Below are 21,150 nucleotides of genomic sequence, written 5' to 3'. Positions count from 1 at the left end.
ACGAGAAGAGTCGGTCGGAAGCAACTTAATCGAATAATTGCTGAAACGCGTTACGTTTTATCCGTCTACGATGACTTCGTTTACGTTATGCGCTGGTTTTAGCATTAATCTGAATTATCCTCTTGCCAAAGTGCTTTCTCCTATATGCGTAACATATACGTACATATACAAAAGTATGTTTCTCTCTTCATCCCGAAAAATAACGAATTTTACGGTTATAGTATCATATTAATTACTTTACCGTGACGTAATGAAATAGAGTTTATTAGTGCGAAATGTTTGTATTTTCATTAACCTTACGATCTCGTCGTTTTCTTTCTTTTTATTAGTTTACCGTTACTGCTCTACGAACGTACGCATACACATGTATAAGGAATTAATTTCTTTGTCATTCGAGTAAACAAGTGCGAGAAAACACGAAGCATCGGATTTATTTACACTTTACGAGCAGAGGACGAACGAATAGACGCGAACGATTTTCAGTTGAGTGTCAGTGTTGTTTTCAGTCGCGAAGTGGAAGGATCGTAATTTTGTCTACGAAGCTCGTGGAATATTTTTAAGTAAGTGTATTAGTATTAGTAATTATTATTAATCGTTAACGTTTTTTTCTCTATTCTCGTCAAGTATAGAAATTTATACAGATATTATAAAGATATATAATAACATATGGATATTATTTTACCGTCGATATTACGTATGTTATCGTATATTATTCTCTAACGTATATTATGTTACACTGTGTACCTACCGTTATCTATTAATGATCGCCATCATTCATTCACGAATTTATATTTTATTATTAATCAATCTTTTAATCGCGTTATTACGACCAAAACGAATTTTTAATTTCATTTCAAATCCACTCGTATTATGTAAAATTAACTTTTATCTTCGGCAGACCGTTTAAATGTAGTTAGCTTTATCAAGTGAAATATTTCTGTTATTTTTAATGTTATCGATAAAATTTTGCTTTAGACGGAAGGTCGCTCTATTACAAGGGTGCATATTCAACTATGAAAAGAATTTTTGTCTTTAATTAATTTGAAAATTTCGTTAGAAGAACATATTTTTTTTGTTTTTAATACCAGAAAGAAGGAAAATATTTCAGCTAAAAGTCTGACGTGTATCAACGACATATTTTTATTATAAATACTTTAGAATAATATTCGAATGAAATAAGTTTATATAAAATGATTACACGATATTTGTGGAAAAATCGTAAATGTTCTCACCTCGATGGATTTCGATCGGTTCGATGAAAAAGTTCCTCGCTGGCACAGGATTGCGTTGGTAAGACAGAAATATCTCTCGAACGATAAGCGATGGTATGATGATGACGTAGATCATCGGATTGGTTTCCGCATCGATAATCGTTTCCGGAATTAAGCCGATGACAATTGACGGACGAAGAGGAATATCTGTTAGCCGGTTCGATGTAAATCTCATCGGAAGCGGTGAAGATGGTCCCATCGAAAAGACCCTCGGAAGTGACCATACCGTGAACCAAAGAATTTTCGTCGTCTGTAAGAAAACGCATGGAAATAGAAAAAAATATCTCGCAAACGAATCGTTTTTTTAATCATTTACGTAAATATTTGTTGTCGATACGAGTGTAGTCTATTCGTAACTGTACATAGGTAAACGTACAAAACGATTTCTTCAATTTTACGCGCTATTTGGCTCTCTTTTGTTTCCTAACTTTTTCTACGAAAGCGTTTGGCATATCGTATCCCGCGATTTGCAGAATGTGCGAATATCGAAGAGAGATTCACGGTTATATTCCCTTCGAGTCGTATTGCTCGCTGAAATCGCTTACTTGTTTTATATGCCAGCGTATGCGTTGAAAGGTGAGAAGGAATAACGTTCTTCTGAATTGTACGATCAAAATGATAGAAATGGGGGAGAAAGAAAATATTATCTTGCTAATGTTTTTTAAAGCCGTTCCAAATATTCTTCGGATCGATTAACTTCTTTTCAACGCGATCAAATCATTTTCTTTTTTATTTATTTTAATGTTCGTCCTAACGAACTTTCAAAGATTTTTTAATAACGAACGTAATTTCTATTTTTTTACAGATTAATAACGAATCGTTTCTTTATCATATTATTGATTTTCGAAGTCGTTAATAGTATTGAATTAATTATTTTAGCATTGATACTTATTACAATATGTATTTTATAACGGCACGAAGTAATTGGTTTATTTTAAGAACGTCGTTTAGCAAAATAATTCTTTTCCCGAGCTTTTTGAAATCGTATATTATTTCACACGTATGTATATATATATCCGCTTGATAAAAAAAAAAAAATCTTTTTTCACGCGTTGCATTAAAAGAGGATGCACGCCTCGTCGAATAAAATTGCATTAACTGTCGGTGCGGAAAATATAATATCGTGAATACGGCCGAGAGATATTGAGATAAAAATAGAAAGACAAAGAGATAGATAGAATAAAATGTAAGATATCTTCCCTAGGACGTATCGAGAAGGAAGAGCGAGGTAGGAAAAAGAAGAAAGAAGAAAGAAGAGGTAGCTAGACTTTTCCTTTACTCGTAGTCGTTTCTTTACTCGTCCGACGTTTTTCTTCCCACGAACACGTACTACCTTCCTCATTCTGGACAAAGGGAATACGAAAGTAAGTTCGTGCCAGTGCAGCGAACTGCTTGTTAATTCACCACCGATAACGTTGCACGTGGACTCCTATACGCGATAACGCGTCTCCGAGTAAGGAAACAAACACGTTTATATTTTTGAAGAACAACAAAACCTTCTTTTGCACCCTATCGTGTACTTCTACGAAGCTTTAACCGAACCTATTATTTTTCACATTCAGGTTAATTATATACATTATTTTATAGGACATAAAATCAATGATATTATAGCATACAAGAGTATAATTAGTATAATTTATACTTTTTCTACTTACGATATCGTCTCGTGTGTATTCAAGAATAGTAGAGATAATATTATCGTCGTTGCAGTTGAAAGGGTTCGACCAAAATCGTCCCTTCGTGTTTTGAAAAGAAAGGAAAAATAAGAAGAATTAAAGCGTCCATTAGGTAAAGAAGAAGACAAAGAACAATATCTTTTTATAGGTTTGGAAAGGGATTGCTCCGTAGAGACAGAAGTTCCTCGTTGTAAATCACTCGGTCGATCGACCCCACCAAGGTTTATCCATTTTCCGAGGCCGCAGACGTAGAAAGGATATGGGAGAGCCACTCCTGACATCGTTCCAATCCTGATCTTCCTCTTTCCTTTTCTACCAACCCCCCCCTCCATTCTTTATCCCTCCATCTCTTCGCGGTCCTACGTCGAAGGCTTCATCCCTTACGGAATTTATGTGTGGAACGACGTAGAAATTTTGAGAAAATTCCCAGGGCGTAGGTCCTACGCCCTCGGGACACGTACCCTTTTTCCATTCCCCGTTCCTTACCCCTCGCGAACCTCTTTAGTTACCTTCGCCGACGACCTTCGCGATTGATATACAAGCGAATTTAACCGGAATGCGAATGAGAATATCCGATAGCTCTTTTCTACCGTTAAATCGCAACCTTTTTTAGATTATTATTTAGATTAGTTTTCTCCTATATAAGTACAAGTCGATTTTATTCGGTTAACTCGTATTAACTAAATGCAAAATGAAATAAATGTCATTCTATATAATAATATAACAAATATTATTTTTATCGCAAAAAAACACCCGCGATATTATTCGGAATTTGTTATTACGAAAGTCATATTTCTTTGAAATCGTATATGCATACATATATATCGCATTTTCTTCGTATGTGTGTACATCTTATGAAAAGTGGATATCTGGTTTGTAAAGTGACGGAGAGTGTGGCATATAAGAGAATAACACATCCCTGCAGGCCAGCATTTCACAATTTTCTATATTTTCTCCTTCTTTCTCACCTTTCCATTATTTCTCTTCACACCGACGTCTCTTTTTATTTCCTGCATCGTTCTTTCTATTCTTCTCTCTCTCTCTCTCTCTTTCTGTCTGTCTTTGTTTCTCTCGTATGTTACTTTCTTCATTTCATGCGGTTCTTACTATTCGCAAGCGTAAGCTTCTTTGTTTATTTGCGTAAAAGCCACTCTCCAAAGTATGTACACGGATCGAGATTTTTCTTTTCCTTTTTTCCTCCTTTCTTTTTTTTATTCTTTAATGTTTCTTTTCTTTATACCTCGTACACTCGAAAGGATTCGTCTTCTTGCTCGATCTCCATTACTTTTCCATAGTATTCTAAAGTAAAATTAATATCCGAAGAAATCTTATGGGAACGAAACGTTTTCCTTGATTTTCATTTTATTTCTGAAAACTGTTTCGAGTCATTTATATTTTATTCCTTGAAATAAAACGAGACAAAATGAATTATCAAATACAGGCCAATTCATAAGTAAATTGACATTAACAATTATTCAACTTTTCATTGATTCATTTAATAAATTCTTGTACAATTGGATTAATACAAAAATAATTTCATCCGCGTGGTTAAACGTTTGAAAAATTAAACCTGATTACGTTGATAATACATTTCTATCGACTGTTTTATAAGCCAACCCTTGGAATATTTGATTCGAAGAGTAAACTGTTTTCGCGTTAAAAAATAAAATACTTGTGTAAGAAAAAGAAGATGAAGAAAGAAACCTTGTATCCGTTATCATGGTTCATGGGTCGTGAAGTCAAAAAATGAGCTCTCCGCGTCCTGTTGAAACTTTCTAGAAAGAGAGAGAGAGAGAGAGAGAAAGAGGGAGAAAGAAATTGGGTATATGTGTTGGTTCTCGTGAAAAATACTCTCGGAGAAATCTCTTGGTTCGTTCGTGCTTCATTCGTGCTTCGTTCAATACATACATCTTTTTCATGGATCGTTTGGCGAAAATCGGCTTCGTTCATCCGTCGAAAGCACGCGTTCGGAGACGAGAGAGAAAAAGAGAGAGAGAAAGAGAGAAGAGAAGAGAAAGCGTGCAGCTTTACTCGGAAAGAGGTAGAGCAATTTTGTATTCCTGGAGATGAAAGATTGATAGACGAGGATGGTGTTGGTGCTTGTAGAATAAGATCGAAGTCAAGGTGTAATGATAACATTCGCTGGAGAATATTTATTAGCGGCCAAGAGAAAAATAGAGAAAAAGGGAGAGAACTTTTGCTTTCCCTTAGAATTTCTTACAAGTTGTTACTTATTCTACAAAAACGAAGGAAGGAAGGAAGGAAGGAAGTAAGTAAGCTTTTAATACGAAGTTTTTCTTACGAACGGAACCAAACGGAAACCACATTTTAATAGCGTTTTATAAAACTTTATATTTTCGTCATTTTCTAATCGACATAGTTACTATTATATTACCGCAACGACACGTCCCGTTACGAGTTCAAAGATTACCGTGAAAACGCATTAATCGATTGTCGCATTTCTCTCTTCGACGGAAAGGATGAATATGTTTGACAAAAATTGCAATTTGTCGATACGCCATACGCACACGTATGCCCCTTGTTTCGCCGTTATTGGCGAATCGAATTTTTTCTATTCTCTCTCTCGCGCGCGCGCTTTTTCAATTCATTCATTTTTCTCCGGAAGTTGTTGCAAATTTTTTTTGACAACGTCCTCTCTTTCTATACGCGTACAACGACGAACGAGGTACCATTAACGTAAATCAATAACGGAATTGAGGTTAATATATTCAACGATGGACAGTCCGACCTAGCTCTCTCTTTTTCTCTTGCAAGTACACACGTACATAGGAATACACGTGCACACATTTGTCAGAGGATCAAGAGATGAAAAAGACAAAAATACGTAGTTTGTGCGCAAATGCACGTCACGTGACATGCGCAAAGGGATAAACGACGGGATGGTTTAATTCGTGGAATGATCGGAAACGAAAATCAGTATCATTAATTCGTAAGCCACGCACAGGATACACATTCAGATGGAGGGATAGGGGGAGGGGGAGGGGGAGAGGGAGAGAGAAGATACAAATACGTGCAGGCTTGTTTGTCCCATCTCTATTTAATTCGGCCCGATAAATTACCACAGAGTGCTGCTAATTACCCACTAATAATACGCACAAATTACTGATTTACGTTCTTACGATAAAATTCGATCGTTAAAATAGAATAGATCGTTCGATGGATAGGAATTCGATAAATTTCTGAATTTTATCCTTGATTTTGAAGGAATTTCATTCTAGCCATAATTATAATTCTATAATCATTATTATCAATATAATTATCGGGTCATCGTCATCTTTGAAATTTTTCTTTCGTCTTTGGTAAATTCGTTGTCGCCGCGAACATCGATTAATGTCAAACAGTCAGCTGATCATCAATATTTATTATCAGACGAAATACGTTTATGGTACGAAACGTCCTGACAAACCTCGCTAAGGTAAATACCTGCAAATTCATTCAATTTAATTGCACGCCATCGAATTATCGCTAATTATTCGTTCCCGCGGCAAGGTGGATATCGTGAATTTAGCAAGGTTTTAACGCTCGGGGAAGCGTAACCAGCAGCGAAAAAGCGACCACGATCGAAGCAACGGAACGCATCGTTTACCCATCTCGAGCAACCCACCGATTTCTTTCGCCAAGGGTTTGACTAAACGAAAGGAAGAGAGACCCTGAACGTCATTGAATTTATAAATGCACGCCACACTTGCATCCTCTTTTCTTCGAATATTCCCAAAGCGAGTTCTTTCACTTTCTCCATATCCGTCATCGAGCAACATCCGTGGAGGATAGAAAGCTTCGTAATCTCATTGACGTGTAGCCGGTATTTATTTTTAGTAGTCGCATTGGGAGCGGGTTTTGCGTTCGATGCTTATGTTAGTTGCATCTATGTGGACGAAAGAGAGAGAGAGAGAGAGAGAAAAAGAGATGTAGAACTACGTATATGTGTATATAGTTATAGATGGATAGATAGATAGATAGATAGATAGATAGAAAGAGGGAGAGAGGCCGAGTGCAGTGTATTCTGTCGGGATTGGTGGTTACGAAAATTAATGCTGATGGCAGGAGCGGCCGTTATTTGGCGCCGGTTTAAGCGGTAAAACCTCGCAATCAACGCCGGTGATTGATGCGGATCTCCTCTCTTTCTCTTTCTATCTTTTACTCTCTCATTCACTCTTGCATCGTCAGTTACTCTTTGTCCTCCTCTCTATGTATATACTCCGCATATATTTGCGTATATGTGTGTGTCTATATATATATATATATATATAGGTATTCGTATATTGCTTGCGAGAGCACGGGCCATTCTTTTCAATCATTATCGTGGTTTCGACACGCAGCCGATTGGCTCGATACAAACATTTAGTGGCGTATCGCTTTGAAAAATTGCCGACGACACCGTTGGGATTAAGCGACGAATACAAAAAAGGGCTTTCCATTTTGTCGTTCCGCACCCTCTCGTCCAAAGTGAGTTGACTCTCCCTCTCTCTCTCTCTCTCCCTCCCTACGTACAATCCGTTTTACGATTTAATCTTGATGGGGAGTGCAGCACTGCTCTCGTAATCGACGTTCCCGTTCAACTTCAATTGCGAGTTGCGAGAACACGATCGGTCATTTGACTGCGACGAATCTGCAATTTTATTTTCCTTTTTTCTTTTTTTTTGTTTGTTGTTGTTATGCATTCAAGTGGGGAAACGTGTTCCGAGAGGGAACCTACGTATAGATATTTTTATTCGAGCCTAATCGAATCGAACGACCGACGAAAATCACTATCGAAGAGATATTGTATGATTCATTGTTATAAAACGTATATTTTGATTTGTACGGTCAGGTAATATTTTTATTCCGAAACTCGTCATTTTTAGTTTGTGTATTTTTCCTTTTTCATCTCTCTTTCCTTTTTTCCGCTTTTTTTTTTTTTTTTTTTTTTTTTTTTTCCATTTTATTGGACATTTCGTAGATTGCAGCGTACGTTCGATTGGACGATTGAACTCGGTTTTCAATCGGAAAGCTACTTGAAAGTGGCAAACGCATTGGCTTAATAATAAAAATGTGCAAGAACAAATGTTGGACAAATCAAAAGGAATGAAAGAAAAATAAAGAAAGAAATACTCGCGGGTTAGCTCGTGTAACAGTTTTGTCCGTACTGTTATTGTTATGGAATCGACCGGTATTGGAATTATTCGACTCGAGTCTCTCTCTCTTTAACGAGCATCTCGCGACTGCAAGAAACAATAGGGGTGGTAAGAGAATCGCGAATGAGCGTAGAATTTCGCGGGCTCGTAATTGGCCAATCCTCCCTCTCTCTCTCTCTCTCTCTTCCTCTCAGGGTCTCTGTTTCTCTCCTCATTGGATTCTATCAAGCCAATCGCAAATTGGAGCAGATATAGGCTCGTTACGTCGTGAATTAGCGGTCGGCAGTGCATCGTACTGCATTGTGGCTCGAAGATATCTGGCATACAATGGCGCTCCCTTCAATTCCATTCCCTCCCAACCAACGTTCACCCTTCGCGCGCGTTCCTCTTCATTGGCGCGATGTATTTCAAGGAGCTCATTACGGAAATCATTAGTATCATCTCTTACAGTAACGTTGGAAAGCCCTTTTTCTAAGCCCTCTTTTAGACTACTCCACGTCCGTTCCGATCGATGAGAGCTCATTATTCTTCCGAGGTTGACAAAGGTCTTCAAACTTTTATCAAATTTTTACCAATCATCCCATCGACGCCCAACCATAAAGCGGCTCCTTTTACGCCGCGTGCTACGCGCGTTTTTATTTCTTCTTTTTTTTCTTTTTTTTTAATACGAAAGATAATTACGCAGCCGTTGATGATCGATTGTTCGAGAGAACAAATTTCGATAATTCGCGTTCGAATATTCTCTGCCGTATCTACTAGGTTTTTTTTCCTTTTTTCTTTTTTTTCCCATTATTTATTGATATATCACAATAACGAATTTTTGTTCTCTTCTTATTGGTCACGAAATTCGTTATCCTTTGAAATTTATTCGTTTTTCGAAAGCTGCTATCGAGATAAAAGAGGAGATTAGATTTCTGCCGGAAGGCCTTTTTTTTTTTTTATATACGCGCGTGTATATATCGATCGAATTTGCGTAATGGTATTGACTGCGACGTGTGAAATCGATTTTAATTCGACGAATGACGCCGACGGTAACAAATTGACAGCTAGTCGAATAAATATCGGATTTTTGTTTTTACTGGTAGGACGGGCATATGCGATGAAAAAAGGTGAGAAGAGAGCGCAAGGTGGGAATGGTGGAAGGGGGGAGGAGACCGTGGAAAAGAAGTGAAACGTGGATTCGATGCAGGACGAAAAACACTTGGAAAGAGAGAGGAGACGATCGAACACGGGAATGGAAAATGGATCCTAACGAGATCCCGGAGGAAATCTCGGAAGCGAAATAACGACACTGTCATCGGCTCGTGTTTTCAACGCTTAACCACCCACCCGCTCTTCTCTTCTCTTCTCTTCTCTTCTCTTCTCTTCTAGCGCATCCCCTGCTCTTCGCTCTTCGACGAATCGAAAACTTTTGAAGAGAGAATCTCCGGAGAGAAATGCGAATCTCTCCCTCTCTCTTTCTTTAGATGTTATCCAATTTCGTTTATTTTTCTATCGCTTGTCGAAAGTCGACTTCTCTTATCTCGGGGAAACGAAAATGAATAATAATTCTCGATACTTCATCGCGGTCGGTTGAAAGAGAAAGAAAACAAGTCATTTGCGTGCACCCTTCGAAAGCCATTACCGTGTTTTACGTGTCATATTAACGAACGATATAATCTTTCCTTTTATCTTTTTCAATATGTCAGGTAGAATAATAGATTTTTCGAAGAATATTCAATGATAGGAGGATAAACTCGAGTGTACGAGACACGCGAATCACGTCTTCTTCCTCGAGGGACGTCGCTGATCTCGTGCGTCAGTCTCTCGTCATTATACTTACGTACCTGAAAGGGTGACTGACTGAGCGAACGAGCGAGGGAGCGAAATAGATAGAAAGAGTAGGAGAGATGTATAGAAGAAGCTCGCACACGGTCGACGCGTCCCTTTTCACCGTATAGAGAGAACATTTCACGAGGCACTTTGAAATCTCTCGAAGGGGAAGGCAATGTTTGCTCTTTCATGTTGCACGTCAAACTTCTTATCGTTAGGAGCCTTGAATAACGTCAGTGAAGTTACCTAGCCAAGAGAGTGAGAAAGAGAGCGAGAGAGAGAGTCAAGTTATTGTTTTCCCCGTCTTCGTTTTGTGGCCTGCTAAGGGAAACTTCGGAAAACTTAATTACCAACGTGTTACCCGTCGTGAAACTTTAATCAGGTCTTATATTACTAATGATAATTACAATACGGGGATCCTGCGACTCTTTTTTCCTTTTCCTTTTCATCCCTTCTCCGTCTTTCTCTAATTCTTTTCGCGTTTTATTTATATATATCTCGTACGTGTCTTCCTCGATTCGTACGAAGTTCATCGTATTTGTAAGAATTAAGGCGAACGAAATGAAAGAAAAATAAGAAAATATCGCGTCGAAATCGTTTCGGAAGACATTATCTCTAGAATTTCTTGCGAAATCGTTTAAAGCTTCGGTAGAACGGTAAACGAGTATTAAGAAAAAAAGTGTCCTATTCTCTGGATGCATTCTAGCCAGCGAAAGCAAAGTTTTCTCGATAACGGCAGCTGGAATCGATACAGAAGAAAATAGTTTGGACGATCTATCTATAAAGAAAGAGGAAAAGAGAGTTCTTCTTCTTCTTCTTCTTCTTTCTTTCTTTCTTTCTTTCTTTCTTTCTTTCTTTCTTTCTTTCTCTTCTTCGTCTCCCTCATCTTCCTTTTTCTCTTCTCACAGATTCTTCGGTGGAAGCACGGATTAAACTCGTTTTACATTGTGGGCGATGTAATACATACGAAACTCGATGGCTTCTCGGAGAAAAGTTGGTAGAAGATCACGTAACAGAGAGAGAGAGAGAGAGAGAGAGGGGGAAAAACTCGAACCTTTTTCGCGGATCACGTTCGCGACTTACTGCTTTCTAGGGGGATCTTATCGAGCAAGACGAGGCCGAGTTAACAACCCCAAAGGAAAGGGACGTTCCTTTCATCTCTCTTTTCATCGGGTACCTTCGTGTGTACCGAGTTATCATTAATTTCCGAACAGTCTCCCTGAAAGGATATCTCTGATAAAGTTTACATTTTTTGCACCATCATTTCTCTATCAGATTTTTCTAATTTTTCAAAACTTTTTTCCCTTTTTTTTTCTACTTAACGCGTTCAATATTTTTCTATCACCGCGAATAGAAAAATGTAAATATATTATTTCAACAATTATTTGACGCGTATTATCATTTAGAAGAATAGTTTATGTTCGCGAACGCATCTATGTTCTTTCCAAGAAAAATAAAAAACAAAAAAGGAAAAGCTATTCGACAAGGAGAGAAGAAAAATTGAAAAGTATTGAAAGGTTAAAGCATTTCGTATAAACGAATACGCAGCGACGGGAAAAATATTTTGGTAAAGCCGGTCAAGTTGTCGAGCCGCTATTATCCTCGTAACTGGCATCGGGTAAGCCCATAGCAGTTTTAAAATCCGAGCTTTGCGATACGCGTACACATAGTCACCACCATCGCCATCGTCATCGGTATACCATCGCTACACAACCACCGAAGCTTCCGCACCTATGCAATGTGTGCCATCCACTTCCTGTGCGCGAGGCTTATAAAACCGTACTCGTGCTATACCATATGTTTCTCCATTGAAACGGGAATGTTTACTTTTCAAATGGATTCTCCTGTATGCATTATACACGCAACAAAGTACCTTCCTGTATCGAAGGCACGTAGAAGAAGAGTAAAATTCTTCTCCTCTTCTTTTTCCTATTCGTCTGTTTCCTTTTTCGAACTCGATGTCTGCTATTCTTATGCCAATCTTTTTTCTCATATTCTTTTGTATCGAATTAAACATAGAAGATGTAAAAAGAAAAATTGAACGGAGAGATCGAAGGGGGTAAAGAAAATTTCTTTTGTTTTTCTTTTTCTTCTTTTATTTGGTTTGCAGTTAAATATAATTTGTTTCTTTTCTTTATTCGTCGAGAACAAACCTCGCAATCCTTTTTCAACTTGCGTTAGCGTAACATGTAGCTTCTCATTTAATCGGAAATAAAATGACAGTTTATTCTAAAACCGACTTCATTTATGACATCGTTTTAACATCGATAGTTGGATTCTACCGAACATCGGAAAAAGGATCATGGGGCTTATTTAAAGTAACAATGTAAACTTAAATATAAAGAGATTCGAAGAACACGTAAACTCTCGAGATAATCAATGCGTTTATGCAGATGAATTCATTCAAAGGAAGAGCAAGAGAACGCGAGTTGTTTTACAAAAATGCGAGACTTATTAAAATTTCTTTCAAAGATTTTAAATATTCTTGCATACTTTCGAATATCGTCAAGTAAAAGAAAAAAATTGTATGCAACGATGTACGAATATATCGTTCGGTTTAATCGATCTTCTTCGTGTCTTGATTTACAGGTTTTACTCGACTTGCAAGTAGTAAACAATAATTGAAATATATGCACGATGCCTTCATTGTAAAACTTGCCACGATTAATAATTCTTGATTTAAAGTAATTTTGATTTAAAGAGAAAACACGTTAATTTAGATATCGAGGGGAAAGTTTAAAACCAATATTGATAAAATTTGAAGTTGAACTTCTTCCGCCCCAGTTAGCGCTACTTAAGAATTTCAAATGGCACCCCCTATCTCGTAATACATCATTTTAAAGGCAATAAAAATTTGCCTTTAACCAAGTTTACAAAAAATTAAATAGGGTTTTCTCGTTTACGCGATATAACCGCAAACTATAAGATAAATGGTAAAAATCATTTATTTTGGGTGCTATTAAATTTCAATAAAACTCACTTTGCCGAGTGTTTGAAATGCAAATTTTCGGGATCGAAAAACAAATTTAGATTGACCTTACATCCCTGGAATTTACTTATAAATTGTTCTCTTTTCTTGTTTTTTTTAATTTTAACGAGAAGCGTAAGTTTTCGTTGAGAAGAATATTTTCTCTATTATAATCCGACGATAATTAGAGCTTCGATGAAAAAGGATTCCCCGATCCAACAACATTCGTGTCTTTTCGGGTCTTTAGGCACTTTTAATCACCATCAGTCTGATTCAAGAGATTTAATTAAACCGTTACCGATGCGTTTACCTCTCTTCCTATTCTCCTGGAAGCTTTGCCTTCGAGAGATAATTCCATCCCTCACGGAAAGGAGAACTTTTTCGTCCGAGTGAGAGAGTATTATTATCCTCGAGAAGCGGCCGTAGGATTATCCGAAAGAATCCTTCCGTTCACGACCTTGACGTAGCTTCCAGGCATCAGCGAAGCTTCTTTCTCGACTCTCTGCTTTTTCTACTTGCTCGTAATTTCTCTCTCTCTCTCTCTATTTCTCTGCCATCTATCTCCCTTTGATAGAAAGTTAGAGAGAAAGAGATACACTTTGGATTCTCTTTTCGTTGATGGAAGTACGGGCGAGCATACGCTCGACCTGTGATTCGCTTCTACACCGACTCTTGGGAAAGCAAACACTCGGTGGTCGCAGATTCCTAACGAGATCCGACAAGAGACTCGATGAGATCTTACGTCCCACGCGAACATTTTCCATCTTTTTCTCTATCCTTTCAGAAACATCCTGTTCGTTCTCTGCCACGACGTTCATCCTTATCCTCCTTTCGATTCATTTATTGTCTCTTTCTTCGTTCCCTCCCCCTGTCCTCCTCCTCCTCCTCTTCCTTCCTCTTTATCCTCAGCCTTTTGTCTCGATTTCAAACTTCAATATTTCATCTTCTCTACTTCCACTCTCTTCTTTCTTTTGATTCGTCGTCGTTCGGCTTCATTGTTTTCGTCCACTTTTAATATACGCCTAGAAGATCCTGATTACTTCCACTTGCATCTTAGCTCTCGCATTTTCCCGTTTCTTAAGAATCCTTGCTATATATTCTTCCACTTGCTTTTCTTTTTGCTTTTTTTATTATAAGATTCTCTCGAATGAACGAGAAGCTTCCAAGACGATCCGTCATCGTGAAAAACGGAGGAAAAGGCTAAGGAGTAGCCTCTAAAAGAGGAGAACGCATGTTCGGTAGCAAGTACGGTTCGTTAAGGGCGGAACCCATCTTCTTCCTTCTCTTGTCTGTTTCTCCCCCTTCTCTTACACACACACACACACATATTCTCTCTCTTCTCTAGTTTGGCCAAGCCGAGGAGAAAGTTGGGAACTTTCAGGGAAAACTTTGGCGTGGTGTGGTTCGAGAGAGAAAAAAAAGAAAAAGTAAAAGGGGAGGAAGAGACATAGTGGCTAGAAGAGGGGGTTTAAGTGTGGAATTTAATGCTACGAAGAAGAGGAAGTAGGGGAGGATGTTGTCGGAAATGCGAGCGTACCAACGATTGCCGATTCCTCTCTCTCTCTCTCTCTCTCTCTCTCTTTTGGTTATATTCTCTTTCTTATCCGATTGTTTTTTTTTGTCTTCTATTTCTTTTACACTCCCCTTCTCCCTCTCTCTCTCTCTCTCGCTCTTCCTTTTTCTTATTCTTTCTATTTCTCAATTTCCACGTCGGCCGAGCAAAAGGAACATTCTCGTTGGAAGTTTAAAGTAAACGTTACTACTCGGCTCCGTTTACCCTTGCCATTTGCATATGATCAGAAAGAGAGAAAACGGGCTATCTCGTCCTCCCGTACCTTAACCATTTTAATACCCGCCGTAAAAGCGAGAAGAGGAGGAGAAGGAGGAGGGGTGGTCGAGATGGAGAACACTCGGTGCGAATTTTCAACGATAAAATTAAGCTCTCGATATATATGTACATTCATCTACACGGGATGTTTTACATAACTCGAGCATTTGAAAAATTTTTCTACATATAAGTAATAAAATTAGAACGGACAGAGACAATAGGATGTTCGAATCGCAAATATCTTTCTCCACCTCTTACCTCGTTTTATCGTTTATGCAAAGAACGATACGACGTGTCGTGATTTCTTTTAGTTTCTTTTTTATCCAGTCGAATGCTTTCCCTAAAATCTTGTTCTCGGTCTCTACGGAATACTACCACGAGTAGTAGCAAAGAATTTGGTGGATATTCAAGAACTAGGAAACCGGCTTAAAAAATCCATAGCGGATTTGCCCGTTGGAACGTTAATCCTTAAATCTTAATGTTGTTTTTTTCTTTGTTACTTTTTAAAGTTTCCCTATCTTCTTTATCGACTGTAATCCGAAGAGAAACCTTTTAGGATCCTAACGGAAGGAGAACGGAGGATCCATTCGAAATGTAATTAATTATTACGAAAGCTAGTCTTTCTAATCCGTATTATTGAACGTTAGATAGTTATATACATATATATATATACCTACCCGTATACCAATTCTCTCGAAATTCTTTCGTTTGTACGCAGAAATTTATAGATATACTTTAAACGATCGATCGCGTTAAATTAAATTTAATTGGAACGTAAACTGATCAAGATTTTCTTTTTGTTTTTTCTTTTTTTTTTTTTTTTTCGGAAAGATGAACCTTCTTCGACGTGCTCGTAGTCGCTTGAAAAAAGACTGGAAGAGATGATAGAGTAGAAGCGGAGGAAAGGGGGAGGAAAAGGGACGTTTCGTGGTTCTAGTTGGTGGGTTTATTAATTAAGGGTAAGTACACGACTTTCGACCCCAATATAGCTACCTTGCTTCAGGCTGTGTGGTTGTCTTACTGCGAGAATCTTCAAAGAGAAAGAGAAAGAGAGGGGGAGGAGAGGGAGAGGGAGATTAGGTACCTCTATAACATGCATTCGCTATACTATATACTCCTAGCAGCAACGTTACAAAATAGCAAATAATTTTTCTTTCATAATTTAACGTAGAAAAAATATTGTTTTCCTACATATAACGGATACACGTTAGCCTAGTTACGGTACGCGGTTAAGAATGCTCTTTGTTAGCTCGCATTAGCGACTACCATAAAATCAGCTTTTCTTGGGATAAAGAGAAAAGTATATAGCGAGATATTTTGCATGGATACCATCGTTGAGTTTCAAGGGATTTTCACGAGAATCTATTGTGTATATTTTGGTCTTGCGTAATACTTTTGCATATACGGAAAATAGATAAGTGCTTTGTGACTGAAATCAGATCTACTTTATTTGCAATGTTTCTTTCTTTATTTTTCTCTAAACAAATTTTCGTTTGATACTAGAAACAACGTAGAAAAATCTCTTTGAATTCTCTTAGATAGTTATGATAATCCACGAGAAGATCGTTACGAAATATTTCGGTTAACTTTTGAAATTCGTCAATTTTATTTTTCTTTCTTTCATTCCGTTCATCCGTCGGTTGGTACGTTCGTTCGTTCGTTCGTTCGTTGGTTGGAAAAGTTAATTATACCTCAAAGCTCGAGAATCCACAGCCTCCTGTAACGAGGTTAATTTGGCCGAGTAAAACGGAAAGTTTCAGTGTCTTTGTCGTGCTCAGACGTACGGAGACTGAACTCTTATTCCTCTCAAGCCACTCTAATACTAGGACTGGTACTCTACTACTAGTAGAGTACATACCACTATCACAATCATCATCGGTTGGCAAACTTCAATTTTATTTTTGTCACGACATTACATAAATGCATATATAAATAAATAAATTCATTTACGTCGCATATATATATATATATGAGTAGTTCCGATAGAATGGTGAGAAACCAAGGACGCAAGGTACCAACTCGTTCCCGTTTCGAGTGGCCTTTTTACACCTTGTTCTCTCACGGCGAAACGAGCGTTCGTGCCCTGGCTTTAATTATAAAGTATCCGGGGGGGTTGTTGGCGCTCTAGTGTGTACGAGCCTTTGATCATTTTCCACCCTTGCTTTTCCTCCTTTTTTCTTTTTTTTCGAGTCATATTATGACGACGACGACGACGGACGTCGGCGGCGAGGACGATTTTCCCTTAATACCATCGCTAGTATTTTCTTCTCAACATTTTTCATTTCTTTTCAACGTCAAGCGAACGCTTCCGGCTTTTATAAATCCTGCAAGCGTAATTAAGAGATTCGAATGAATTCTAAACGTACTTTACGCATGGCCAACGTGTACACATACGTTGCCAACCCGATCGTTTAACGCATTATCAGCTTTTCTCTCTCTCTCTCTCTCTCGTATTTCTGGATAATCGCTAGCTCGTTTCGTAATTTCACGATATTGAATCATTTTACCGGATAGAAAGGACCAACTATAGTAGTTGTGTTGATCGTTCGACTGATCCATACGAATATTACGATAGAAATGTTCGAGAGAACAAAAACTCCGATCCAATCTTTGGATTTTCTATGCTCTCAATATTTTTCATATTACATGCTTAACTGATTTCTTTTCTTTCCTTCTTTTTTATTTTTTTTTTGTAGGTTTGATCAACTAGGACAAAGAGACGCGCATATTTCCTTGCGATTAAATCATCCTCGTTAAGGTAGAATTAGCCATTCCGTAATGGCACGAATTTATGTTCTCAAAAGATGAATTTTTGGTAGAAAAATATTCCGTGATAGATGGAACGTATTTCGTTTTTTTTAAATAAAGTTCATCGTTTGAACAACGAGTGAATAGATAAATGGGACAGTGGAGAGGATGGATATATTGCTTTAGAATGTTGGAAAGTGGAATTATTTTTTTTTCCCTCTCTTTGTCACACTTACACACACATACACACACACTCTCTCTCTCTCTCTCTTTCTCTTTCAGTGGATTTTTACGAGAGGTCTCGAATATGCTCGAGGCGAAGACGGAAGCACGTCTTACGCGTGCACCGGCATGCACGCATGCATGCATATTCATAGGCACACAGAGGCAAAGGGTCATTACGAAAAGTCCTGCCACGGAAAATGTTTTAGAAGTCGCCTACGTACGCTCTTTTTTTCTACTACTCATCTCCTAGTATTTTTTTGCTCTCTTTTCTTTTCTTTTCTTTTCTTTTTTTTTTTTTTCGACCAACCTAGGTATTCGCCTACCGCTGCGTTTTTTTTCGCAAGCGAAGCTTTCGCGAGAGAACCTTTTCAATTTTCGTTCCTCGTGCATATACTAACTATGTACGTGCATTTTAATGACGGAGATTGTTACCCACTACAATGGTGGCAACGCTGACGACGACGACGACGACGACGACGACGACGACGACGACGATGGCGACGACGACGTCGTCGACGACGAGCTGGTGGTTGTCTTCTTCTCTTCCTTTTTCTTTTCTTTTTTTTTGTCAGCGAGCATTAACCCTTGACCCCGAGCACTTAGCTAGTAAGAAGGAAGATAGCTCGATGGTAATTTTTTGTTGCTTCTTCTGTCCCTTTTAAAATTTATCGAAAATAAAGAAAAATCTAACTTTAAAGATGATTTCGATCTTTTCGTTTTTTTTTTTTTATATATATATACGCTTTATGTAGGATTGTTTGATCATTTTTTTTTTAAAAAGATTCGCGTTCTTTTTTGGAAATTCGATTAGATGAAAATAGGAGTAGGTAGTAACGTTAGAAAGTTGGAATGAATCGTCATTATCACCGAGGTATCTCCGATCTCTCTTTCGTAGCAAGCAAGCAAGCAAGCAAGCAAGCAAACGAGGAAGGAAAAAAGGGCAGCTTTGGATAGTAGTGTGAGAGTAGTAAAGAGAGAAGAGATTCGAGAAGAGTATGTTTGCATGTCTCTAGTGTGCTGGTTTTTCGTCGTCGTTTCGAGAAGCCACTCGTTGTCCGTGTCTAATCATCGAACTCGCTTCTCGTTACAAAGACTAACCTCTTTTTTCTTTTGTTTTTTTTTTCCTTGTAGTAAAACCCTTAGCAAGCGGCATATAAAAGGAAGAAAGAAGGAACATTGGCCATCGTCGGTCGACGACCGAGAATCTTAAAGAGGGAAAAAATAAAAAGAGGGTCGAGAAAGCGGGCAAATCCCTCTTTAGTTAAAATGCGTGGTACGGAGCGCAACCCTCTCTCGAACGGTTAACGTGCATGCTCGGCTGACCACACTAGACGGCGATAGTAATCCATAGGATCGGCTTCCAGTCGCGTGCCGGAAATTACAATTCGCGCTGGATTCCAGTCTCGGAAAGGTCTCTTAGGATCTACGCGTTGTACCTACTACGTGTACTATTCGATAACCAGACCAACTTTACTTTTACCAATGATAAAGCATACCCACACGCGAATCAAAAGGTATATAAGTCTTTGACCTAAAGTATTTCTCCATCGAATTACATTTTAAGCTCGAATCGATTTATTTCAATGGATCGTGTCATTTCCACTCAATTTGTTATTCATTCATTTAGTCATGCGCCCCGAGGTTTCGCGACACTTCATATATATATGTATATTACATATTGTTGTTAATCGATAAAACAATTTTTTCAAATTCGGTAGTAGTAGTAAACTATATCGATTTACACTTTTGTATAATTAATTGCCCCTATCGTAAGAGGCTTTAATTATATATATTTTTTCTTTCTTGTTAATGGTTTCAGCGGTAGTATCGTTAATAAAGTATGAAGGCATGTTTTTTTCTCTTTCAGGCACGAAACTCGACTACCTCTCGATTGATTTTTATTTTTTTTTTTTAGTAACAAGGTTAAATTCTACAATTAAATACACGATATGAATGCAAACGCAAAATTGATAGCGCGATTATAAAACCGCAGCCGATTAACTGATTGTTTTTTCATTTCGAGTACGTCGCCGGTTAAAAGATTTCAATTATTAAATTAATTTTTCGAGAATAAAGATATTTGTAAGGAAAAAAAAAATGAATACCTTTCTAAGTAACCAAGGTAGATTTACTTTATCATTTTTTTTTTAACCAAGGAACGAGTATTTTCTTTCAAATTTCTCTTCCGTCAAAAAACACCGCCTCTATTTTTAACGACCTCCTGACGTATTCCGGACATCCTGGCAATTAGTTTTTCGAGTACTTCTAATTTAATATTTTTTCATGCACTGGCAAAAATGTACCGGTAGAAAAGTTCATTCCGTGCTTTGCCATAAACCGAGTTTTATAAACTATACGAGAGCTGGCGTTGCTAACGCGTTATAAATATCAGAATTTGTTGAATTTACCGAAGAACAATTTTCATGGCAAATCGGCAAATGGCGATTCTAAACGTTCGATCATTTTTGGAAGAAATCGATGACTACGGTTATTAGATAGAATCGATGTAACGGGCAGGGGAGGGGCAAACTGGTATGTAAGATTACATCGGAAAGTTTGGAATCGTTTATAAACGTCTCCCAAGCTTAGCATACTCCGCGCGTTGCCAGTAATCCGTCGGATTGGGTTACAGTCGCGTGCTCGGAAACCGTAATGTGCTTGCCTCCATGATACAGCAGCCGTGTCAAGCACGGATTTCATAAGGATCAAGGATTACTGCGACGACACGTACCGTTAAAAACTCTTTCTCTCTCTCTTTCTCTCTTTTACCCGATTATTTTTCTCATCGCATAACGAACGAACAAAATGAGAGAAAATGTTTATGGTCCTCGCTCCGACAGATTTTCTTCCAGTTTGGGATTTTTTATTTTCACGTATACAAGTACATTGCATATTTCTACGGAATCAGTTAATTTTCCATATAACGTAATTTATATTTAATTTATGTTCATTAAAATGAAGATAGTTCTCGTTAAATAAGAATATTTATGATTTCTTTGACTTTAAGCGTTGGTAGACACGATATTTTTCGGATATAATTTATTTAAAACTAGGGAAAAGAAATAAAAGAAAAAAAAAGGAACGAAAATCGTTCCATTAGCAAGCGAAAATAAGGAAAGCAATCGGTTTAAGTGATTCAACCGGTTTAGTAGTAGAGAGAAAAAGAGGTAAATGCTGGTACGACCATTTCGTGACTTTTCTACTGAGAAAATGATCGCTCTTGCGAAACACTATTCGGATGCAAATTTCGGACCGTTTTACGTAGAAAATTGAGAAGAGGACTTAAGAAACGGACGACGGTTTTGCCGATGATGATTCTTCGTCACGAAAACTTTCTCTCTCATAAGTTGTCGAAAAATCCTCGTCGCGTGACGAAGCACAATTCTTAAAGTTAATTTCGATATGGGGAAGAAAAAAGGCGAGTGCGTTTCTCTGTTTCTGTGAATATTGAATATCGTGCGGCTTGTTAAGCGGAGGGTTGGGGAGT

General features: G+C 37.9%; 1 protein-coding gene across 2 annotated transcripts in view; it reads right to left on the bottom strand.

Moving 5' to 3' along the window:
- Nucleotides 1–21,150, bottom strand: part of LOC122521467 (disintegrin and metalloproteinase domain-containing protein 10-like) — a 119,267-nt gene that overhangs the window by 31,455 nt on the left and 66,662 nt on the right. For both annotated transcript variants that reach the window (XM_043642231.1, XM_043642230.1), the window contains one exon: nucleotides 1,233–1,521. In XM_043642231.1, coding sequence (XP_043498166.1) covers nucleotides 1,233–1,521 — 289 coding nt within the window. The remainder of the gene's footprint in view (nucleotides 1–1,232; nucleotides 1,522–21,150) is intronic.

This window comes from Polistes fuscatus, unplaced genomic scaffold (assembly GCF_010416935.1).
Source record: "Polistes fuscatus isolate 324 unplaced genomic scaffold, CU_Pfus_HIC Scaffold4, whole genome shotgun sequence".
Taxonomy (NCBI): domain Eukaryota; kingdom Metazoa; phylum Arthropoda; class Insecta; order Hymenoptera; family Vespidae; genus Polistes; species Polistes fuscatus.
Note: the sequence above shows the minus strand (reverse complement) of the source record. Positions and strands in the feature narration are given on the sequence as shown.